This window comes from Pleurodeles waltl, chromosome 7 (assembly GCF_031143425.1).
Source record: "Pleurodeles waltl isolate 20211129_DDA chromosome 7, aPleWal1.hap1.20221129, whole genome shotgun sequence".
NCBI classification, from domain to species: domain Eukaryota; kingdom Metazoa; phylum Chordata; class Amphibia; order Caudata; family Salamandridae; genus Pleurodeles; species Pleurodeles waltl.
The window spans coordinates 798,395,890-798,414,123 of NC_090446.1; the positions used below are offsets into that span (position 1 = coordinate 798,395,890).

The following is an 18,234-nucleotide window of genomic DNA, read 5'->3' on the forward strand; positions in this document are numbered from 1 at the left end:
GGCCTTTGGAGAGGATTGGCTATGGCGGTGATGGAGTAGTCCTTGATATGTCAATGCCATCTCCTCCTCCTCCTCCTTCAACACCCTCCACATGCTCCGAAAGATCTTCAAATGGATACCCACTGAAACCAGAAGAACAGTCACCCAAGCCCTCATTAGCAGTAAGCTGGACTACGGCAATGCCCTCTACGCAGGAACCACGGGCAAAGGCCAGAAGAGGCCGCAACACATCCAGAACACCTCCGCACGCCTCATCCTGGACATCCCCGCCACTGCCACATCACAGAGCACCTGAAAAACCTGCACTGGCTCCCAGTCACCAAGAGAATTACCTTCAAACTCCTCACCCACGCTCACAAAGTACTGCAAAACACCAGACCAGAGTACCTCAACAGACGACTCTCCTTCTACACCCCGACCCGGCATCTCCGCTCCACGACCTCGCCCTTGCAACCGTCCCACGCGTCAGCAGAACTACAACCGGCGGTAGATCATTCTCGCACCTCGCTGCCAAAACATGGAACACTCTTCCCACCCACCTGTGCCAGACCAAAGACCTCCTTACCTTCAGGAAACTTCTCAAGACCTGGCTGTTCGAGCAGTAGCAGCACCTCCCCCTTCTCCTTTTCCCCTCCTCAGTGCCTTGAGACCCTCATGGGTGAGTAGTGCACTTTACAAATTCCTGATTGATTGATTGATTGCTTGATAGCCAAACTTATGGTAAACCAACATCTAAATCAAGCAGGTGGATCATTATGTTTCCACAATGGAAAATGCACCCTGTGCACCAGTTAGGAACAGTGAATTACAACTGTCATATGTTATTTCCTTTTTGTTCCAGGAGTATACCTTTAATGTTAAGAATCCAATTCTCTGAAACCCACATACAATTTGTATGTCATCCAGCCTCTATCCATCCTGCAAACATATGTGAAGCAGCTTTTTATTGGTTCAATATCATATGTGTTCACAGACTGAAACCTACCAGACAATCATTTGGAATTGCATTAAGTTCTCATTTTTTTGAGTTCCAAATTTTTTATTTTGTTGTCTCAACTCTTAATTCCTATCACTTCTTTCTCTTCTGCCTTCCCTTTCCTGCCACATAAGTGGAGTGTACCATTTGAAAGGCTTACCCACTCATAAACACTGATTCTGCAAATGTGACTTCCCTTCCAGGAACTATGACAGCTTCTTTGTTCTACATTAAATCTATGGTCACTAAATCCCCTAAATAAGAACATTACTTTCCATATTATCTTTGTACTAGATGCAAAAGGTTCTCTAATACACTCTCTCCATCAGAAAGTGTTATTCTCTACCATGTACTAATTGAATGATTCATAGTAATATTTTTTTTTATTGCATTACACCTGTTCCCAGTAAATTGATATGACAGAGGCTGCCAATTATATTGCTTGATCTTAGCATCTTTATTCTTTCTGTTTCCTTTAGAAATAACAACCACACACAATATGAGTGAATGAACACATTCCAAAAATGGCTAAAGCTGAGCTCAGGATGGGAAAAAAACTCTTCACTGCATATAAGCGGGGCGAGATTCGAGCTATACGCCTTGGACAAGGGATGATCTTATGTTCTGTGATGATGTACCTTATATTTGGACTTACCACACTAGGGTCCTATATCAAGGGGTAAGCTATAACTATGGAAATAGATATATATGTCACAAACATAACTCTTAAAAAGGTTAATTTAATTTTTGTATGGATTTTATCTGGATTGTAACTGTAATATTTGCTAAGTAAAATAGACATGAAACACACTCAACTTGAAGGCAAATGAGTAGATTAGTAGAATTTGATTCCGCAGTGTTACCAGGCAGACAAGCATGTGACACACGAAGAAAATAGGAATAAACTATTTAGAAAAAATAATTTTAACTAAACAGAATGTGCCACAAATTTTAATAAGTAACACTGCAGGTTACAATATGAAGCAGAGCATGAACATTTTCAAAGTGTTAACACTTCACATTTGAAGTCACATTGCCTCTCCCTTGGGGATGGTGAATAAAGAAGTCCTCTCAGCTGAAGTTTAAGGTGGCCACCTCTGTCAACAGTGACAATTTCCAGCTGCAGGATGCTCTACAGTTTCAAGAATTGGACAATGCAGGTACATAGCGGTAAAGACAATAGAATGCTGGGGAGTGAGTTGTACATTCAGGAGATTGTATCTTTTTAGAGGAAAAAAAGAAAGGCACATTTTCTCCGGGCTCTTTCAGAGGAGCTCAGTGCAGGTGACACAGGATGGCTACCAATGAAGACCAATCCACCTGCTGCCCTGAGCGACAGTGAGAATGCTTTTTCATTGCTGTGACTGCTAAAACTCACTTTCTTTATAAACTTCATAAGCTTCAATCTTTGCAATTGCATAGTTAGAAAACTTTTCAGATTCCCACACACCTAGTTAAATGTTAGGCTGCCGCATTGCAAGTGAGATGTATTTTTCTATTTCAAATTCATACACATGAAAACTTGGAAATTGTACACGCACCACTGGTAGGCATGTCAGAAATCCAGTCTTGCATACTGAGATGCTTACTATGCTTGTATAAATTCCACTCTGACTGTGGATATTTATGCATTTGTATGTATTGTTGGCAGTCACTGGTAGCACTCTAAGCAAATGAAGTTAATTTAACACTCTTATGACCAGATGCATAAAGGCTGTGCAATCACAAATTCTGAGATTCATAAAAGCACAGGATTTGTGAGCTTAAAATCACATATGTGTTAGGTGTGAAACCCACTTTGGAAGTCAGAAAGACCTTTCTGGCTTGCAAAATGTAAATGTGTCTAGCAACCCATACCAAATCTCAATTTGGATCGTATGTGAAGCTAGTGTTCCAAGTTACAGGGAACCACTGATATCCCGAACCTTTCCATAAATGGGAATTTCCTTTAGAGAAAAAGCAGCACCAGTTACTGTAAAAAACACGTGCCTCTTTAAAGAAAAAAACAAAGTTTCCAGTTTGGGAATGCAATCACAGGGTTGGTGGTCCCCTGTGCCCAGCAGGCCGCGATCTCTTTGTTTGAAGCTAATCGGTGGGTTACTTTTCTAAGTAATGTTCAGTGTGCAGGTTATTCTGTGATCCTCCCTGACTGGAGATTTGTTATGTGAACTGTTAGTATGTAAACTGCTTTACAAAATAAGAGATAAGTTGCAAAACGTCATCATTCACCACCACTATCTGTAACCTGCCTCTAGAACTTCTGGCCCATAGATTCATATTTTTGTGGGCATTCACAAACATTAGCATTGCATTTAGCTCTTATAGTGCACTTTAAAAATCTAGGCCTTAATGAACTGCATCTACAAGAGTAGAAATCGTGGTACAAAAATATCAGAGTAACCACATTTGCCATGGTTGTGTGGAGATGGGAGCAATTCACAAACAAAAGACATTCATGCACCCAGTAAAGCTTGGAATTAAGATACCATGCCCTTTGAATCATATGGTGGCACTTAATGTTGAGCAATGAAGGGATACTCCCCTGAAGCTACAAATATATGAGCATATCCTTGTGCAGGACTGATCTATTGAGTATCAAGTTTATAGTCCTAAATCTCTGAACGATCATTGTGAATTAGGCTCCAGTGCGGTGCATAGGTGTGAAACAGTTCCCAAAAGAGAAGAGAAGCTACATTCGAAGGAAAGTGAAACCATCACATGCAAAATATGAATAGAAATTGGAAAACGGCATATTTCGTGCTTGACAGTCTGGAGGAAGCTGTTTTTCGCTTGCCTAAGTTGCACTAAGTGCAAAATCTTCACTATGATGTAAGACCAGAGAAATGGTCAAGGGCAAATGCATCCAAGATTCACTGAAGAAAAGATCATGCATATGTATCCTCACCGTTCTGCCTTTTACAGCACCTGTAAGAACCTGGTTTAAGGGAAGGCACAATGAACACAGTGGACACATCATTCGTCTTTGTGCATTGGCCTGGACTCACACACAAATGCTCATGAATTGCATGGCTTTTTTGTGCAAGATTCTGTTTCTCACTTTTTCTTATTATTGCCAATAAAGTGATTATCACGTCGCAACACAGGCCTCCAAAGCAGAGCTAGACAGGACATTCTACCACTCTGGCATTTCTCTAAAAGACTGCAGGCTATGGATCTGTTTGCAGAGCAGGATGAGCCGTGTGACACAACCACCCTCCTGTGGCCACAGTGAAGGCATGATCCCCTGTTATCTGGTTGAAGATCTTTGCCAATGCTAATTTTGATTTCTAGGCCTGCCCTGCTTTAAACACATGTGCATTAATTGCACTCAAGCACTTACATGGATGGAAAAGTAGAAAGATGGTCATGTTTGCATCATCATGTCATCATGACCCCACACCAGCAGTTTGCTGGCAACCTATTCATTTCAACATATTCGTTGACTGCACAATACTTTATTATGCACACGTCAGCCAAACAGCTGTGATTGTTTGTGTGCATTACCTATGCTGACTGCTGCTTGGCCAATCAAAGCCAGATCTAACAGGTGGGAGAAACCATAGGCAAATTAGCAAATCATGCATTGGACAAACGAATATATGCTAAAAAGTTTTCACAGCAGCAAAGTTACTTCCACAAGAGTCACATTTTAGGAAAGTATTACAACCATATCCAGATAATGATATCACAGGGCACACAGGGCAGTCTGAATTTTGGTCAAAGTTTAACACTATTTTTGACTTTCTATGGTGAACTTGTAATGAGGTCTAAGTACTATGAAGATAATTTCATTTTAGCTATTTGAATTGTAATGATGTCTTGTTTTTCCAGGGTTTGGTCGGAAGAATTAGAGTGCACCCTGCTCCAAGCTACTATAAAGGGCAATGAAACCTGGTCCTCTGATTGCAGCCAAGACTGCTGTAGTATATTGCAGTACCCTTGTTTGCAAGTGTTTGTCAACTTGAGCTCGTCAGGGCACAGGAAATTTCTTTTCCACACAGAAGACACACCTGAGACAAATCCAAAGGTAATTGAAAATTAAAAAATAAAAGTATTATGGCGTCTGCTTTTGCTGCCAGAAACACCAAAACAGTTTATGTTTTGAGGGCATCCTTCTTCAAACTAGTTTTAGTGGTGATGAAATGCAAGAGAAATAGACCTCACAAATGCAGCACCAGTTAAGTGGTCTCTCCCATTAAGTAATTCTTTTTTAGCAGTCAGAAAAAAGACCAATGGCTATATTCAGTGCTGGCTCTATGAGGGCATTTGCAACATTGGAGGGCCTAGGACAATAATGGCTACCTCTTACAAAGACCTTCCTTTGATACAAGCTGCTTCCAGTGAGTGGATGCGGTTAAAAGTGAACTCCCTGGCAAGAATGTCAACCTGTGTTCCTGTGTGAATCATGGTTTTAAAGTTTTGAAAACTGGTAAAGTCAGATTAACCTTTGTAGGAGTTTCCTAAACCTTCAGGTCAGGTCAGGTCAGGTCAGGTAAACCATGACACTGTCCAATTATGTTTGGTTGACTCCAATCCAGTCCATTTAGAACTGCAACACTCAGTACTCCAAACATCCAACACAGGCTAGTACCTCGCTGTAGAATCACAGTACCCTTTCAAATCAACAGCTTCCAAGTAAAAAACACCCTAAGGTAGCCAACAGATCTCCAACAGTGATGGAGGTTTCAGTAGACCTGGATGGCCAGCCCAGACAGGCTAATATGGGGAAAAGGCTTGGGAAGCTTCCGGAGCTTTTTCTCCATCGACTCAGCAAGACTTTCTCCAATGTCTCTCCTCTACTTGTCTTGAACACCAAGAAACGTTGATTTGCATCACTATTTAAGAAAACATCTACTTTCAAGACAACAACAGCTATAGATAGGGCCACAATTGATGGTAATTATTTGTTTTACATATTTCTGTCTGTAATTATCCATTTTATTTTTTTTGCTCTTTTTGTAGTACCCAGATGTATTTATGTGTTGGGAAAAATACATCCGAGACTCATATATATCCAAATGTATTTAACTGATAAAGATATCCTTGCAATTGGGTCCCTCCTGGGTATTAGTCCTGTACAAAGTCATGTATAATTCACACCCATATGCACTACAATCATATGACATTAGCATTTTAGTACACATGTGCATCTGCAACAGGTGAACACTTCGGCCCTCATTATGAAAACCACGGTTTACACCGCCGTGTTCATGCTGGCGGTCTCTCCAGTGACTGCTAGCTCCCCCAGAACTCCGCCAGCCGCATATTGTACATTCCTGTGGGCCGGCGGACGGAAACATTGTTTCTGCCCGCTGGCCCAAAGGAATGCCTGGCCGGGACACTGCCGGCAGATCCACATGGAGTCGCCGTCAATGTCTCTGTGTGGCAGGTGCAGCTGCACCCGTCACGCAGATCACTGCCCATAAATCGGGCAGTGACCTGCGCGATGGGGCACTGCACAGGGGCCAAGTGCATGGGCAGTGCAGGGGCCCCCAGGGGTGCCCCGGTGCACCCCTTCGGCTAACCTTTCCCTGGTGGGGAAACCCGCCATGGAAAGGCTGGAGGCAAAGGGATCATTATCCGAGGGGCAGCAGCGATGCCCTGTCATTCAATGATGCCGTCCACCACCAGGCTACCTGATGGAGGCAGCCTGCCGGTGGGTGAGGGCTGCCTATGGCGGCCCTCCATGGCTTCATTATGTGGCACTGTGGGCCGCCATGCCGGCTGGCGGGATTTCCCACCACTGCCGGCATGGCAGCCCACACACCCACGTTCATAATGAGGGCCTTCATTAGGAAAATGTTTACTCTTTTTTCTAATTCTGCCGTGTGTCAGTCTCCTCACCTATTGACAGGCAATCATGATACACAGCATCACCCTACACTCAGAAAGTCCTATTTTCCATATTTTAACACATGTAAAAATGAAACCAGGCAGCGATATAGATTACTTTCTGTTTATCTATACCTGAAAGAATCAGTAAAAAAGAAAAGTGAGAGCTTTATCGATATCCCAATGTTTCACCTGTGAAAATTACAAATGACATAAGGAATCTTCACAGGGAAAAGGCTCTCCCAGAACGTAAAATAACTTCCATAAAAGCCAAATATTTAATCTAAAACTACATGCGTTTGTGGAGTCAGTAGGATTGACCTCCTTAAACGATTGTCTGGAAATACCAAGGGCCTCATTTGCAATAAAATGATGCAGCATGGGTCTGCAAGCCAGCTTGCTGCACAGCACCATTTTAAAGGTATAGGGATGCATAGTATTTACAGAAATATGACACATCCCTATACTTTCCTCAGCGCTGGTGCACAAACAGCTGCCTAGTACTAATGCAGGCACCCTTGCACCATGGTGGTAGGGATGATTGTTTTCCTCTATGTGTGCTGAAAAATGCAGTACACATAGAAAGAGGAGGAAATGGAGAGAAATAATATTACCCTTGCACCCTTGAACAATGGTGGTGGGGATGATTGTTTATGTGCCGGAAGGGACACCTTCCTACACATAGATAATCATTAATGGCGATTTTCTATGTGTGCTGCAGAATGTGGCACACATAGAAAGAGGAAACAAATAGAAATAGTGTTATTTCTCCCTGTAGCACCACTTTAGTGCTACCCTTAGGTGGCATAGGCATCTGATGCATTTCCAGCCCTTTAAATCTGGGAATGTATCAGATTCCATCAGGTTACATGGGTGTTGCATGGGAACACCCATAGCAACACCCATGGAACGCCCCTTTCTCGCAGTGTTATACGTGAAAGGGGACCATATCTACAAGGTCATGAAAAGCCACACAAGGAGACTTTGCGTGGCCTTGTAAATATGGGCCAGCACACTGAGCCACCGGAGTGTCAAAAAATTTGACGTTCCAGTCCTGCAGTGTGCAGCTAGGGTCTTGTAAATGAGGACCCCGGTTTGCTAAATGAATTGGAACAACATGGATGATTCACACATTCAAGAGTTTCTCCCTAACAACACTTTCTTTTCCCTCATCCTGATATTTGTTCCGGACGCCTTTAAACTGCTAACTGTTGACACAGTTCCAATCGGGTCTCTTCACATGATAAGTTAATTATTTAAATTAGCTATATCCTAGATAGTCACATGTCTCATGAGTTCCCATTTATTCTTTCAGAACTGAAACACTAAAATAGATATTTTGTAATTTATTTTCTAATTTAAGTTATACATATCCTTATGCTGTGACCATGAAGCCAGACCTGGTCACTTAAAACATGTTTGAATGTGGGATGTTATCTAATGGTTTGGCATATTAAAGAACACTGATGCAAACTACATGCTTGGTTTGTTATCCTCCGGACAAATTTCTGGTTTGTAGCACTTGATGTATAGCTAATTTACAGCATGGCAGACTTCAGTATTATACATTGAGTTCTAGTCTAATGTTCTGACTTCATCTTAGAACATGCCAAAAACCGTAAGTTGTGGTTTGGTTATAAACGTTATCCAATTTCAAGCAGACTATGTAAAGGCTGAAAACCAATTAGCATGTCCCAGTTCATTATCAGAAATAACTTTCTTATAGATGTTCTTCCTTGACTAGAGGTGTATAAAATATACACAAAATCATTGGCATATCTATGCGGTGGTGACACACCATGGACAGCCCCTCTGCTCTATTATGGAAACTGACAGATTTTAGATTTCCGAAGGTTTCTAAGGGAAAAACTCATACTTCAACAACCACCATCCATAAAGCAACCAAATAAAGAGCATATCTCTATGCAGGCACCCTAACTGTAAGGTAGAGGCTTTTAACATGGTACAATTCACACTCATTAGGGTGCAACATGCCCAGTGACAGCCGATGACTTGCTGTTCACTTCCCGGTCCGTATCAGCTCTGTGCTCCCACTCAGAAGAGATATTTAGAGACACTCCCTGCCCCTTTCTCTAATTCTTGCATATTCCTGCAATCTCGGCCCCCACCAGCAACCACTGGCTCAAGTTAGGCACTGCCTTATAAGAACGTATTCTTGGTGTCTGCCCACTCATAGATAAGCCACTTTGAAGACCATATATGTGAGCGACAAGAAATTAGTTACAGGCTCACACAATCTCCTGTCTCTAAGCAATCCTCACTGGCTTACTGTATGACAAGGCCACAGTGAGCCTTCTCAACCCCACATCGACAAGCCACTCCTTCCCTTACACTTGAAACCTCTTTACCCACTTTACCCAACAGGCACCAATTCCTGGCACTCACAAGGTGTTCCAAACCTTTAGTTCAGAGTATTAGGGTTCATCACTGCATCAGTGCTGTCAGGAAGTCTGCCAACTTCACAGGACCAGTCACCAGACTCTTCTGTGTGCTATTCCCTGAGAGGAACTCCCCTAGACACAGTCTGTTCCTCCACTAAAGGCCAAGATCGAGTACCCCCGAACCAAGAATTGAATAGTCCGTCAAAGTAATTTAAAGTCTTCGCTGTATGACATTCCTGACGCCCCCTAAGCTAGATGAATTCTTACTGTCTCTTTGACCATTAATCATCTAGTATGTGCAGAGGCAAATCCCTCTGAAAGGGCACATTACACTTCTTTGCAAGCAAAAGGATGAAGGTCATGGCTTTGAAAGGCTTTGCTACCATCACTACACCATATATTGCTGCTATTGACATTAGAAAAAGTCAGTATCTGGAAACACTCAAACAACTCATAAGGTCACCTTTGCCCTGTTTTGCATTTTACCTGTTTTCTTCAAGTAGAGGGTGGTTGTTTTTTTATTACAGATTGTGCTTGTTTGCTCAAAGTGATGATCCCCAGTCTCAGGTGATTAGGCGAGTACAGTGCAGTCCTAGAGGAATCCACTGCTGCTACTCACCATACGGTGTCACTCCTGCCATGTTTACACTCCCTGGGATGTGCCATTTCCCAGTACTGACTGTTTGACTTGACATCCGTTAATCAACGCCTATACCACTTCCAGATCAATCAAAAGGTCCCCCAAATCTGTCGGTAGACAGCTCTCCAGCACTAACCCACCCTCGTCTCTGTATTATTCCAGATCCTGCACTATTACTGGATTACTGTAATTGCAGTGTGGGTCATACCTGCAGTGAAGGTAACACTGCATTTCAAATGGATGTTTGTTTCGGTGATGTAGAATTTGGTTATCTGCAGTCTTTGAAATTGTCAGTAAAAGAAAAAAACAATAAGATATGCAACAAAGAAGGGATGGTGAGTGCAAAGGCGGACATTCGATGTGTGAATGCTGTAGGTAGTGATGGAACATCTACTTCTCAGGTTCACGTTTCGAAACAAGGAGCCCTCAGTCCACAGAGAGTGCACTGTTCGGGAGCTTCAGTGAATTTACCCAGGTAACATATCACTGTGCTGAAAACCCCGTTGTCTCCTTTCATCCGTAGCTGCACTTTGTTTACTGGCACCCAAGAAACTTTCACACATTTCCGAGCAGTAAAACCCATTTACTCACACCGCTTCTGCTGCCAGCCCTGCAGACTCGGATACCCCGACGTGCTTGCTGCAACATTCTTTACTTAGTGGGAGCTTGGTAACCTGCCGGCTAAATTAACAAACGTATTGAAGCATAAAAAAAAAGTCTTCCGTTGAAAAACAATCTTCACATACTTTAGCTTATTCATCCTGTTCTAACATAGTAGTTGAAACTTTTCGTGTTTTTTTTATTATCATATATTGCAGGTTTAAGTTCTCAAGCTAAATCCCATTTGCCTTCTTAAATGTATCCTGGTCCATTTTTTCACGATGTAGTAATGAGTCGTAAATTATTCCCCGAAGTGTTAAGCCTTATTTTTTAAGATGTTTGCTCCCTGAGGAGTCACATGAAGGGCAGCTACAGCTGTGCTGTAAATTATACAAGTTTATCATTAATGCACACTACTGCCCTGGGACGTCCAGCTATACCACAGGGATCATTGAGGTTTTTGGGATAGTTAATGTAAAGCCCTTCTTTTTAATAATGTGCATGCTGCTATGCGACATTTGCAATAAGCTAGCATCTTTTATGAACACTATTTACCAAATGAACAAATTTACAGATGTAGGCAACCTCAAAAAGTATATTTTGTAGGGCGTCTATAGTAGTAATTATGTTAATCACATTATTGCTTTGACAATCTATTTGCACATGAAGAGACTGACTACTTGGTTAGCCTGTGGATTTAAGGGAGGAGCCAAAGAATTGATACAGCCCTGACTTTCAATCATGTCCCAAATAGCTCTAGCGAATGGGTAAAGCAAGTGACCTAGCAGTCATTCAGCAGATAGCTCTCTTGAGGGAATTCTTAAATTTCCGTCTTTCTCCCTATCCTTCTTTCAGTGTTTTGTTATTCTTTCTCTCCATCCTTTTTTCTGTATTTGCTCTTCTCACTCCATCCTTCATTCTTTTCACCTTACCTATTTCTTTCCTGCACTTTGTTTTATCCATCCTTCCTTCTCCATCTTTCCTTCCTTACTTCCTTTCCTTGCATTCTTCATTGCATCCTTATTTGTCTTTTTCTTTTCTTACATATTCCCCGTCATCCATTCTTCCATCCATCCCTCCATCTTTTTTCTCCTTCCATCATCTTGAATTCTCTCCCTCATCCTATCTTCTATCACTTCATCCATCCACACATTCATCTTTCCTATCTACGTTCTTCTATTTGTCTTCCCTGTCCATCCCTCCCTCCCTTGCACTCCAAGATATTGTAGTTATGAGCTTCTTGAAGATCAGAGTCTCCTGTCAAAGTCAAAGGAGTAGCAAAAATCTTTGCTAGACCTGGCATCCTTGGCTTGGATTCCCCTGTTTTTTCACCTCTGCAGTATTTATTTTTGACTGTGTGTTGGATTTCGTTTTTTGCTGGCTTTGGTACTCTGGGCACCATACCTCAGCTGTTCACTGCTAAAGTACAATCACTCCCTGTGTAAATTGTGATTATGATTGCTTATATATGATTGACATATTTGGTTTACTAATAAGCCCCTGTTATAGTGCACCATGTGTGCCCAGGGCCTGTACATCAAATGCTACTAGTGGACCTGCATCACTGATTGTGCCACCCACATGACCAGCCCTGTAAACATGTCTCAGACTGGCCTTTGTAGTGTCTGTGTGTGCAGTTTTAAAGCGAGTGGTACATAAACCTGAGAAGACTTTTGGCGGCATTTCAAGCAACCCCACAGACTTGGCTGCTCTCTGCTGATGACGGGCTAAACCTAGAAACACGTGTCCAGAGATACACAGCACTTGCTGCACCTACTTAGGTGAAAGACTTTTGATTACTTTTTCAGCACAAAACGAAGTGACTGCATTTACCATGATGCATTGGGGCTAACTTTTTGCTAGAGTGTGAGGCAGTGTGCTCCCTTTTTTCTTTTTGTACAATGACTGCTCCCTTGAGCTAACGAGCTGACGAGCTCTGGAGAGGCACCTGTGCGCCAGCGAGTGGTACATAAACCTGAGAAGACTTTTGGCGGCATTTCAAGCAACCCCACAGACTTGGCTGCTCTCTGCTGATGACGGGCTAAACCTAGAAACACGTGTCCAGAGATACACAGCACTTGCTGCACCTACTTAGGTGAAAGACTTTTGATTACTTTTTCAGCACAAAACGAAGTGACTGCATTTACCATGATGCATTGGGGCTAACTTTTTGCTTGAGTGTGAGGCAGTGTGCTCCCTTTTTTCTTTTTGTCCAATGACTGCTCCCTTGAGCTAACGAGCTGACGAGCTCTGGAGAGGCACCTGTGCGCCAGCGAGTGGTACATAAACCTGAGAAGACTTTTGGCGGCATTTCAAGCAACCCCACAGACTTGGCTGCTCTCTGCTGATGACGGGCTAAACCTAGAAACACGTGTCCAGAGATACACAGCACTTGCTGCACCTACTTAGGTGAAAGACTTTTGATTACTTTTTCAGCACAAAACGAAGTGACTGCATTTACCATGATGCATTGGGGCTAACTTTTTGCTTGAGTGTGAGGCAGTGTGCTCCCTTTTTTCTTTTTGTCCAATGACTGCTCCCTTGAGCTAACGAGCTGACGAGCTCTGGAGAGGCACCTGTGCGCCAGCGAGTGGTACATAAACCTGAGAAGACTTTTGGCGGCATTTCAAGCAACCCCACAGACTTGGCTGCTCTCTGCTGATGACGGGCTAAACCTAGAAACACGTGTCCAGAGATACACAGCACTTGCTGCACCTACTTAGGTGAAAGACTTTTGATTACTTTTTCAGCACAAAACGAAGTGACTGCATTTACCATGATGCATTGGGGCTAACTTTTTGCTTGAGTGTGAGGCAGTGTGCTCCCTTTTTTCTTTTTGTCCAATGACTGCTCCCTTGAGCTAACGAGCTGACGAGCTCTGGAGAGGCACCTGTGCGCCAGCGAGTGGTACATAAACCTGAGAAGACTTTTGGCGGCATTTCAAGCAACCCCACAGACTTGGCTGCTCTCTGCTGATGACGGGCTAAACCTAGAAACACGTGTCCAGAGATACACAGCACTTGCTGCACCTACTTAGGTGAAAGACTTTTGATTACTTTTTCAGCACAAAACGAAGTGACTGCATTTACCATGATGCATTGGGGCTAACTTTTTGCTTGAGTGTGAGGCAGTGTGCTCCCTTTTTTCTTTTTGTCCAATGACTGCTCCCTTGAGCTAACGAGCTGACGAGCTCTGGAGAGGCACCTGTGCGCCAGCGAGTGGTACATAAACCTGAGAAGACTTTTGGCGGCATTTCAAGCAACCCCACAGACTTGGCTGCTCTCTGCTGATGACGGGCTAAACCTAGAAACACGTGTCCAGAGATACACAGCACTTGCTGCACCTACTTAGGTGAAAGACTTTTGATTACTTTTTCAGCACAAAACGAAGTGACTGCATTTACCATGATGCATTGGGGCTAACTTTTTGCTTGAGTGTGAGGCAGTGTGCTCCCTTTTTTCTTTTTGTCCAATGACTGCTCCCTTGAGCTAACGAGCTGACGAGCTCTGGAGAGGCACCTGTGCGCCAGCGAGTGGTACATAAACCTGAGAAGACTTTTGGCGGCATTTCAAGCAACCCCACAGACTTGGCTGCTCTCTGCTGATGACGGGCTAAACCTAGAAACACGTGTCCAGAGATACACAGCACTTGCTGCACCTACTTAGGTGAAAGACTTTTGATTACTTTTTCAGCACAAAACGAAGTGACTGCATTTACCATGATGCATTGGGGCTAACTTTTTGCTTGAGTGTGAGGCAGTGTGCTCCCTTTTTTCTTTTTGTCCAATGACTGCTCCCTTGAGCTAACGAGCTGACGAGCTCTGGAGAGGCACCTGTGCGCCAGCGAGTGGTACATAAACCTGAGAAGACTTTTGGCGGCATTTCAAGCAACCCCACAGACTTGGCTGCTCTCTGCTAATGACGGGCTAAACCTAGAAACACGTGTCCAGAGATACACAGCACTTGCTGCACCTACTTAGGTGAAAGACTTTTGATTACTTTTTCAGCACAAAACGAAGTGACTGCATTTACCATGATGCATTGGGGCTAACTTTTTGCTTGAGTGTGAGGCAGTGTGCTCACTTTTTTCTTTTTGTCCAATGACTGCTCCCTTGAGCTAACGAGCTGACGAGCTCTGGAGAGGCACCTGTGCGCCAGCGAGTGGTACATAAACCTGAGAAGACTTTTGGCGGCATTTCAAGCAACCCCACAGACTTGGCTGCTCTCTGCTGATGACGGGCTAAACCTAGAAACACGTGTCCAGAGATACACAGCACTTGCTGCACCTACTTAGGTGAAAGACTTTTGATTACTTTTTCAGCACAAAACGAATTGTGACTGCATTTACCATGATGCATTGGGGCTAACTTTTTGCTTGAGTGTGAGGCAGTGTGCTCCCTTTTTTCTTTTTGTCCAATGACTGCTCCCTTGAGCTAACGAGCTGACGAGCTCTGGAGAGGCACCTGTGCGCCAGCGAGTGGTACATAAACCTGAGAAGACTTTTGGCGGCATTTCAAGCAACCCCACAGACTTGGCTGCTCTCTGCTGATGACGGGCTAAACCTAGAAACACGTGTCCAGAGATACACAGCACTTGCTGCACCTACTTAGGTGAAAGACTTTTGATTACTTTTTCAGCACAAAACGAAGTGACTGCATTTACCATGATGCATTGGGGCTAACTTTTTGCTTGAGTGTGAGGCAGTGTGCTCCCTTTTTTCTTTTTGTCCAATGACTGCTCCCTTGAGCTAACGAGCTGACGAGCTCTGGAGAGGCACCTGTGCGCCAGCGAGTGGTACATAAACCTGAGAAGACTTTTGGCGGCATTTCAAGCAACCCCACAGACTTGGCTGCTCTCTGCTGATGACGGGCTAAACCTAGAAACACGTGTCCAGAGATACACAGCACTTGCTGCACCTACTTAGGTGAAAGACTTTTGATTACTTTTTCAGCACAAAACGAAGTGACTGCATTTACCATGATGCATTGGGGCTAACTTTTTGCTTGAGTGTGAGGCAGTGTGCTCCCTTTTTTCTTTTTGTCCAATGACTGCTCCCTTGAGCTAACGAGCTGACGAGCTCTGGAGAGGCACCTGTGCGCCAGCGAGTGGTACATAAACCTGAGAAGACTTTTGGCGGCATTTCAAGCAACCCCACAGACTTGGCTGCTCTCTGCTGATGACGGGCTAAACCTAGAAACACGTGTCCAGAGATACACAGCACTTGCTGCACCTACTTAGGTGAAAGACTTTTGATTACTTTTTCAGCACAAAACGAAGTGACTGCATTTACCATGATGCATTGGGGCTAACTTTTTGCTTGAGTGTGAGGCAGTGTGCTCCCTTTTTTCTTTTTGTCCAATGACTGCTCCCTTGAGCTAACGAGCTGACGAGCTCTGGAGAGGCACCTGTGCGCCAGCGAGTGGTACATAAACCTGAGAAGACTTTTGGCGGCATTTCAAGCAACCCCACAGACTTGGCTGCTCTCTGCTGATGACGGGCTAAACCTAGAAACACGTGTCCAGAGATACACAGCACTTGCTGCACCTACTTAGGTGAAAGACTTTTGATTACTTTTTCAGCACAAAACGAAGTGACTGCATTTACCATGATGCATTGGGGCTAACTTTTTGCTTGAGTGTGAGGCAGTGTGCTCCCTTTTTTCTTTTTTAAATTTTCATGTCGATCTGGCAAGTGCACCCACGTGACAAGTGCACCCACGTGACAAACCCAAACCAACCTACCCTTTTAGTACATGTAAGGCACCCCTAAGGTGTACCCAAGGTATCCCATGGGCAAGGTGCAGTGTATTGAAAAGGTAGGACATGCACTAGTGTGTTTTACATGTCCTGATAGTGACATACTGCAAAATTCAGTTTTCACTATTGCAAGGCCGATCTCCCCATAAGCTAACATGGGGATTGCCTTGAAATATCTTTTAAGTGTAATTTCCCATTGGGAGCAGATAGTGATGTGGAGTTTGGGGTTTCTGAACTCACAATTTAAAAATACATATTTTACTGAAGGTGGTTTTTAAATTGCATGCTTGAAAGTGCCACTTTTACAAACTGGGCATTTTTCTTGCTTCATCATCCTGTGCCTCTGCCTGTCTGTGGAATACACCTCTGGGTGAGGATGACTGTTGGATTGGTTGTGAAGTCACTCTAGACACTCAAACAAAGGAGGCTGAGGTGTGCCCTACATATCTTGATGGGTCTTCATGGGCTAGAGTGGTGGGATGAGTTGACACTTGAACCTGAATAGCTGTGCCTGTCCTCACACAATACACCCTCAGAGTGTGTCTGAGACCAAGGCAGGAACGGCAGGGCCTTGTGCTCTACAAAGACTTTCATTTGAAGTCTACCTGCTTCAAAGACAGAAATGAGTATGAGTATTGAACCTAAAACCCAGACATTTAGAACACTTCTGGATCAAGAGGAGACTGTGCCGAGGAGAAGAGCTGAAGTTTGAGGAGGAGTACTGCCCCTTTGTTGTGTGTGCTTTGCTGGGTTGGCCTGCAGTTGCTGCTTCTGTTTTGGAGAGGACAAAGACTGGACTTTGCTGTGTATCCTGCTTGTGAATTTGCTCCAAGGGCTTGGAATGAGCTTGCCTCCAGTTAAGAAGTCTCAGGGACAGCAAAGACTTCACCTGCCAGCCCCTGGGTTCCCTTGCTGGAGACCCTGACTTCCCAAGAGATACCAACTCCAGTTCCTAGGCCCCCGGAAGTAAAGCTTGTCAGAAAAACAAGAAGAACCAGGCACACTGCCTGCACCTGAAGCTGTGGTCCCCGCTGAAGTGTGATGACCACAACCAACACTGCAGGCCTGACTCCGCCGCAGCGCTTTGACGTCCATGACACCCGACTCCACTGTGGTGCATGTGACCCCGTCGTGTGAAAGTGAAACTGCAAAGTCGCCTCATCATGTCTTGCCCCGTTGTTCTTATCAACCCCACCAGATCGTAAGGAACAGACGCCTTGCCGACGCCACCTCACCTCCGCTGCCTCCATCAAGAATCGACACCTCACCTCCCCTGACTAGCAGTAAGGAACCAATACTGCACCCGCTTCAGTGACGCCTCACTTCTCCTACTTCATGCCACGTCTTTGACTCTGCCTGATTTCTAAGATACTGTACCTGGGGTCCGTGGGACTCCTTGACTGGCGCCACACTCCCTCTTGAGTGGCATTGGACTGTTGGGAACAACTCCATCACAACACATAATAGCACCAGTTAGTAAGAAGGAATGAAAGGAGAGCAATAAAAAAGTAAAAAGAGCAGAACTTGATGCAGAACAGTTTCAAATGGATACAATCTGGTGTGCTGTGAAAAAACAGCAGCCAGAAAAGCAAAACAGCATTGACAGGAGCTGTGATCTGATAAAGATGTAATGTGCATCAGAAGTTTCCTGCTGTCACATCAGGTTCTAAAGAAAAACACCACAATAAAGTAATTATAAAGTAAAAACAAAAACACTGGTGCTGAAAGGAATTAGCTTGCGTGTGGATGTGCTCCTTGTGAGATAGCAAAATGCAGTCACTCAAAGTGAAGTTAAACAGTTGCTTAAGTAGGTTGCTCCCCTGCCCCATGCTATATGTTGTACTGGGCAGTAGGGAAATGTGAGTGACACAACAGAATAATGGATGAAGACAGATTGCTGAAAGCCCCTATAAATAAGTACATTACACATATTTTAATAAAATCATAAGGTCTTGGCGAATGCCAGAACAAAAAAGAGCTTCCCCCTCCACACAGCTATGTTTATTTTGTTTGTTTATTCAGCAGCCAG

The 18,234-nt window shown here is 43.9% G+C and overlaps 1 protein-coding gene across 1 annotated transcript in view; it reads left to right on the forward strand.

Moving 5' to 3' along the window:
* Positions 1–18,234, forward strand: part of KCNMB1 (potassium calcium-activated channel subfamily M regulatory beta subunit 1) — a 72,579-nt gene that overhangs the window by 48,008 nt on the left and 6,337 nt on the right. The window contains exons 2-3 of the mRNA XM_069202013.1: positions 1,456–1,655; positions 4,808–5,003. Coding sequence (XP_069058114.1) covers positions 1,501–1,655; positions 4,808–5,003 — 351 coding nt within the window. The 5' untranslated portion in view covers positions 1,456–1,500. The remainder of the gene's footprint in view (positions 1–1,455; positions 1,656–4,807; positions 5,004–18,234) is intronic.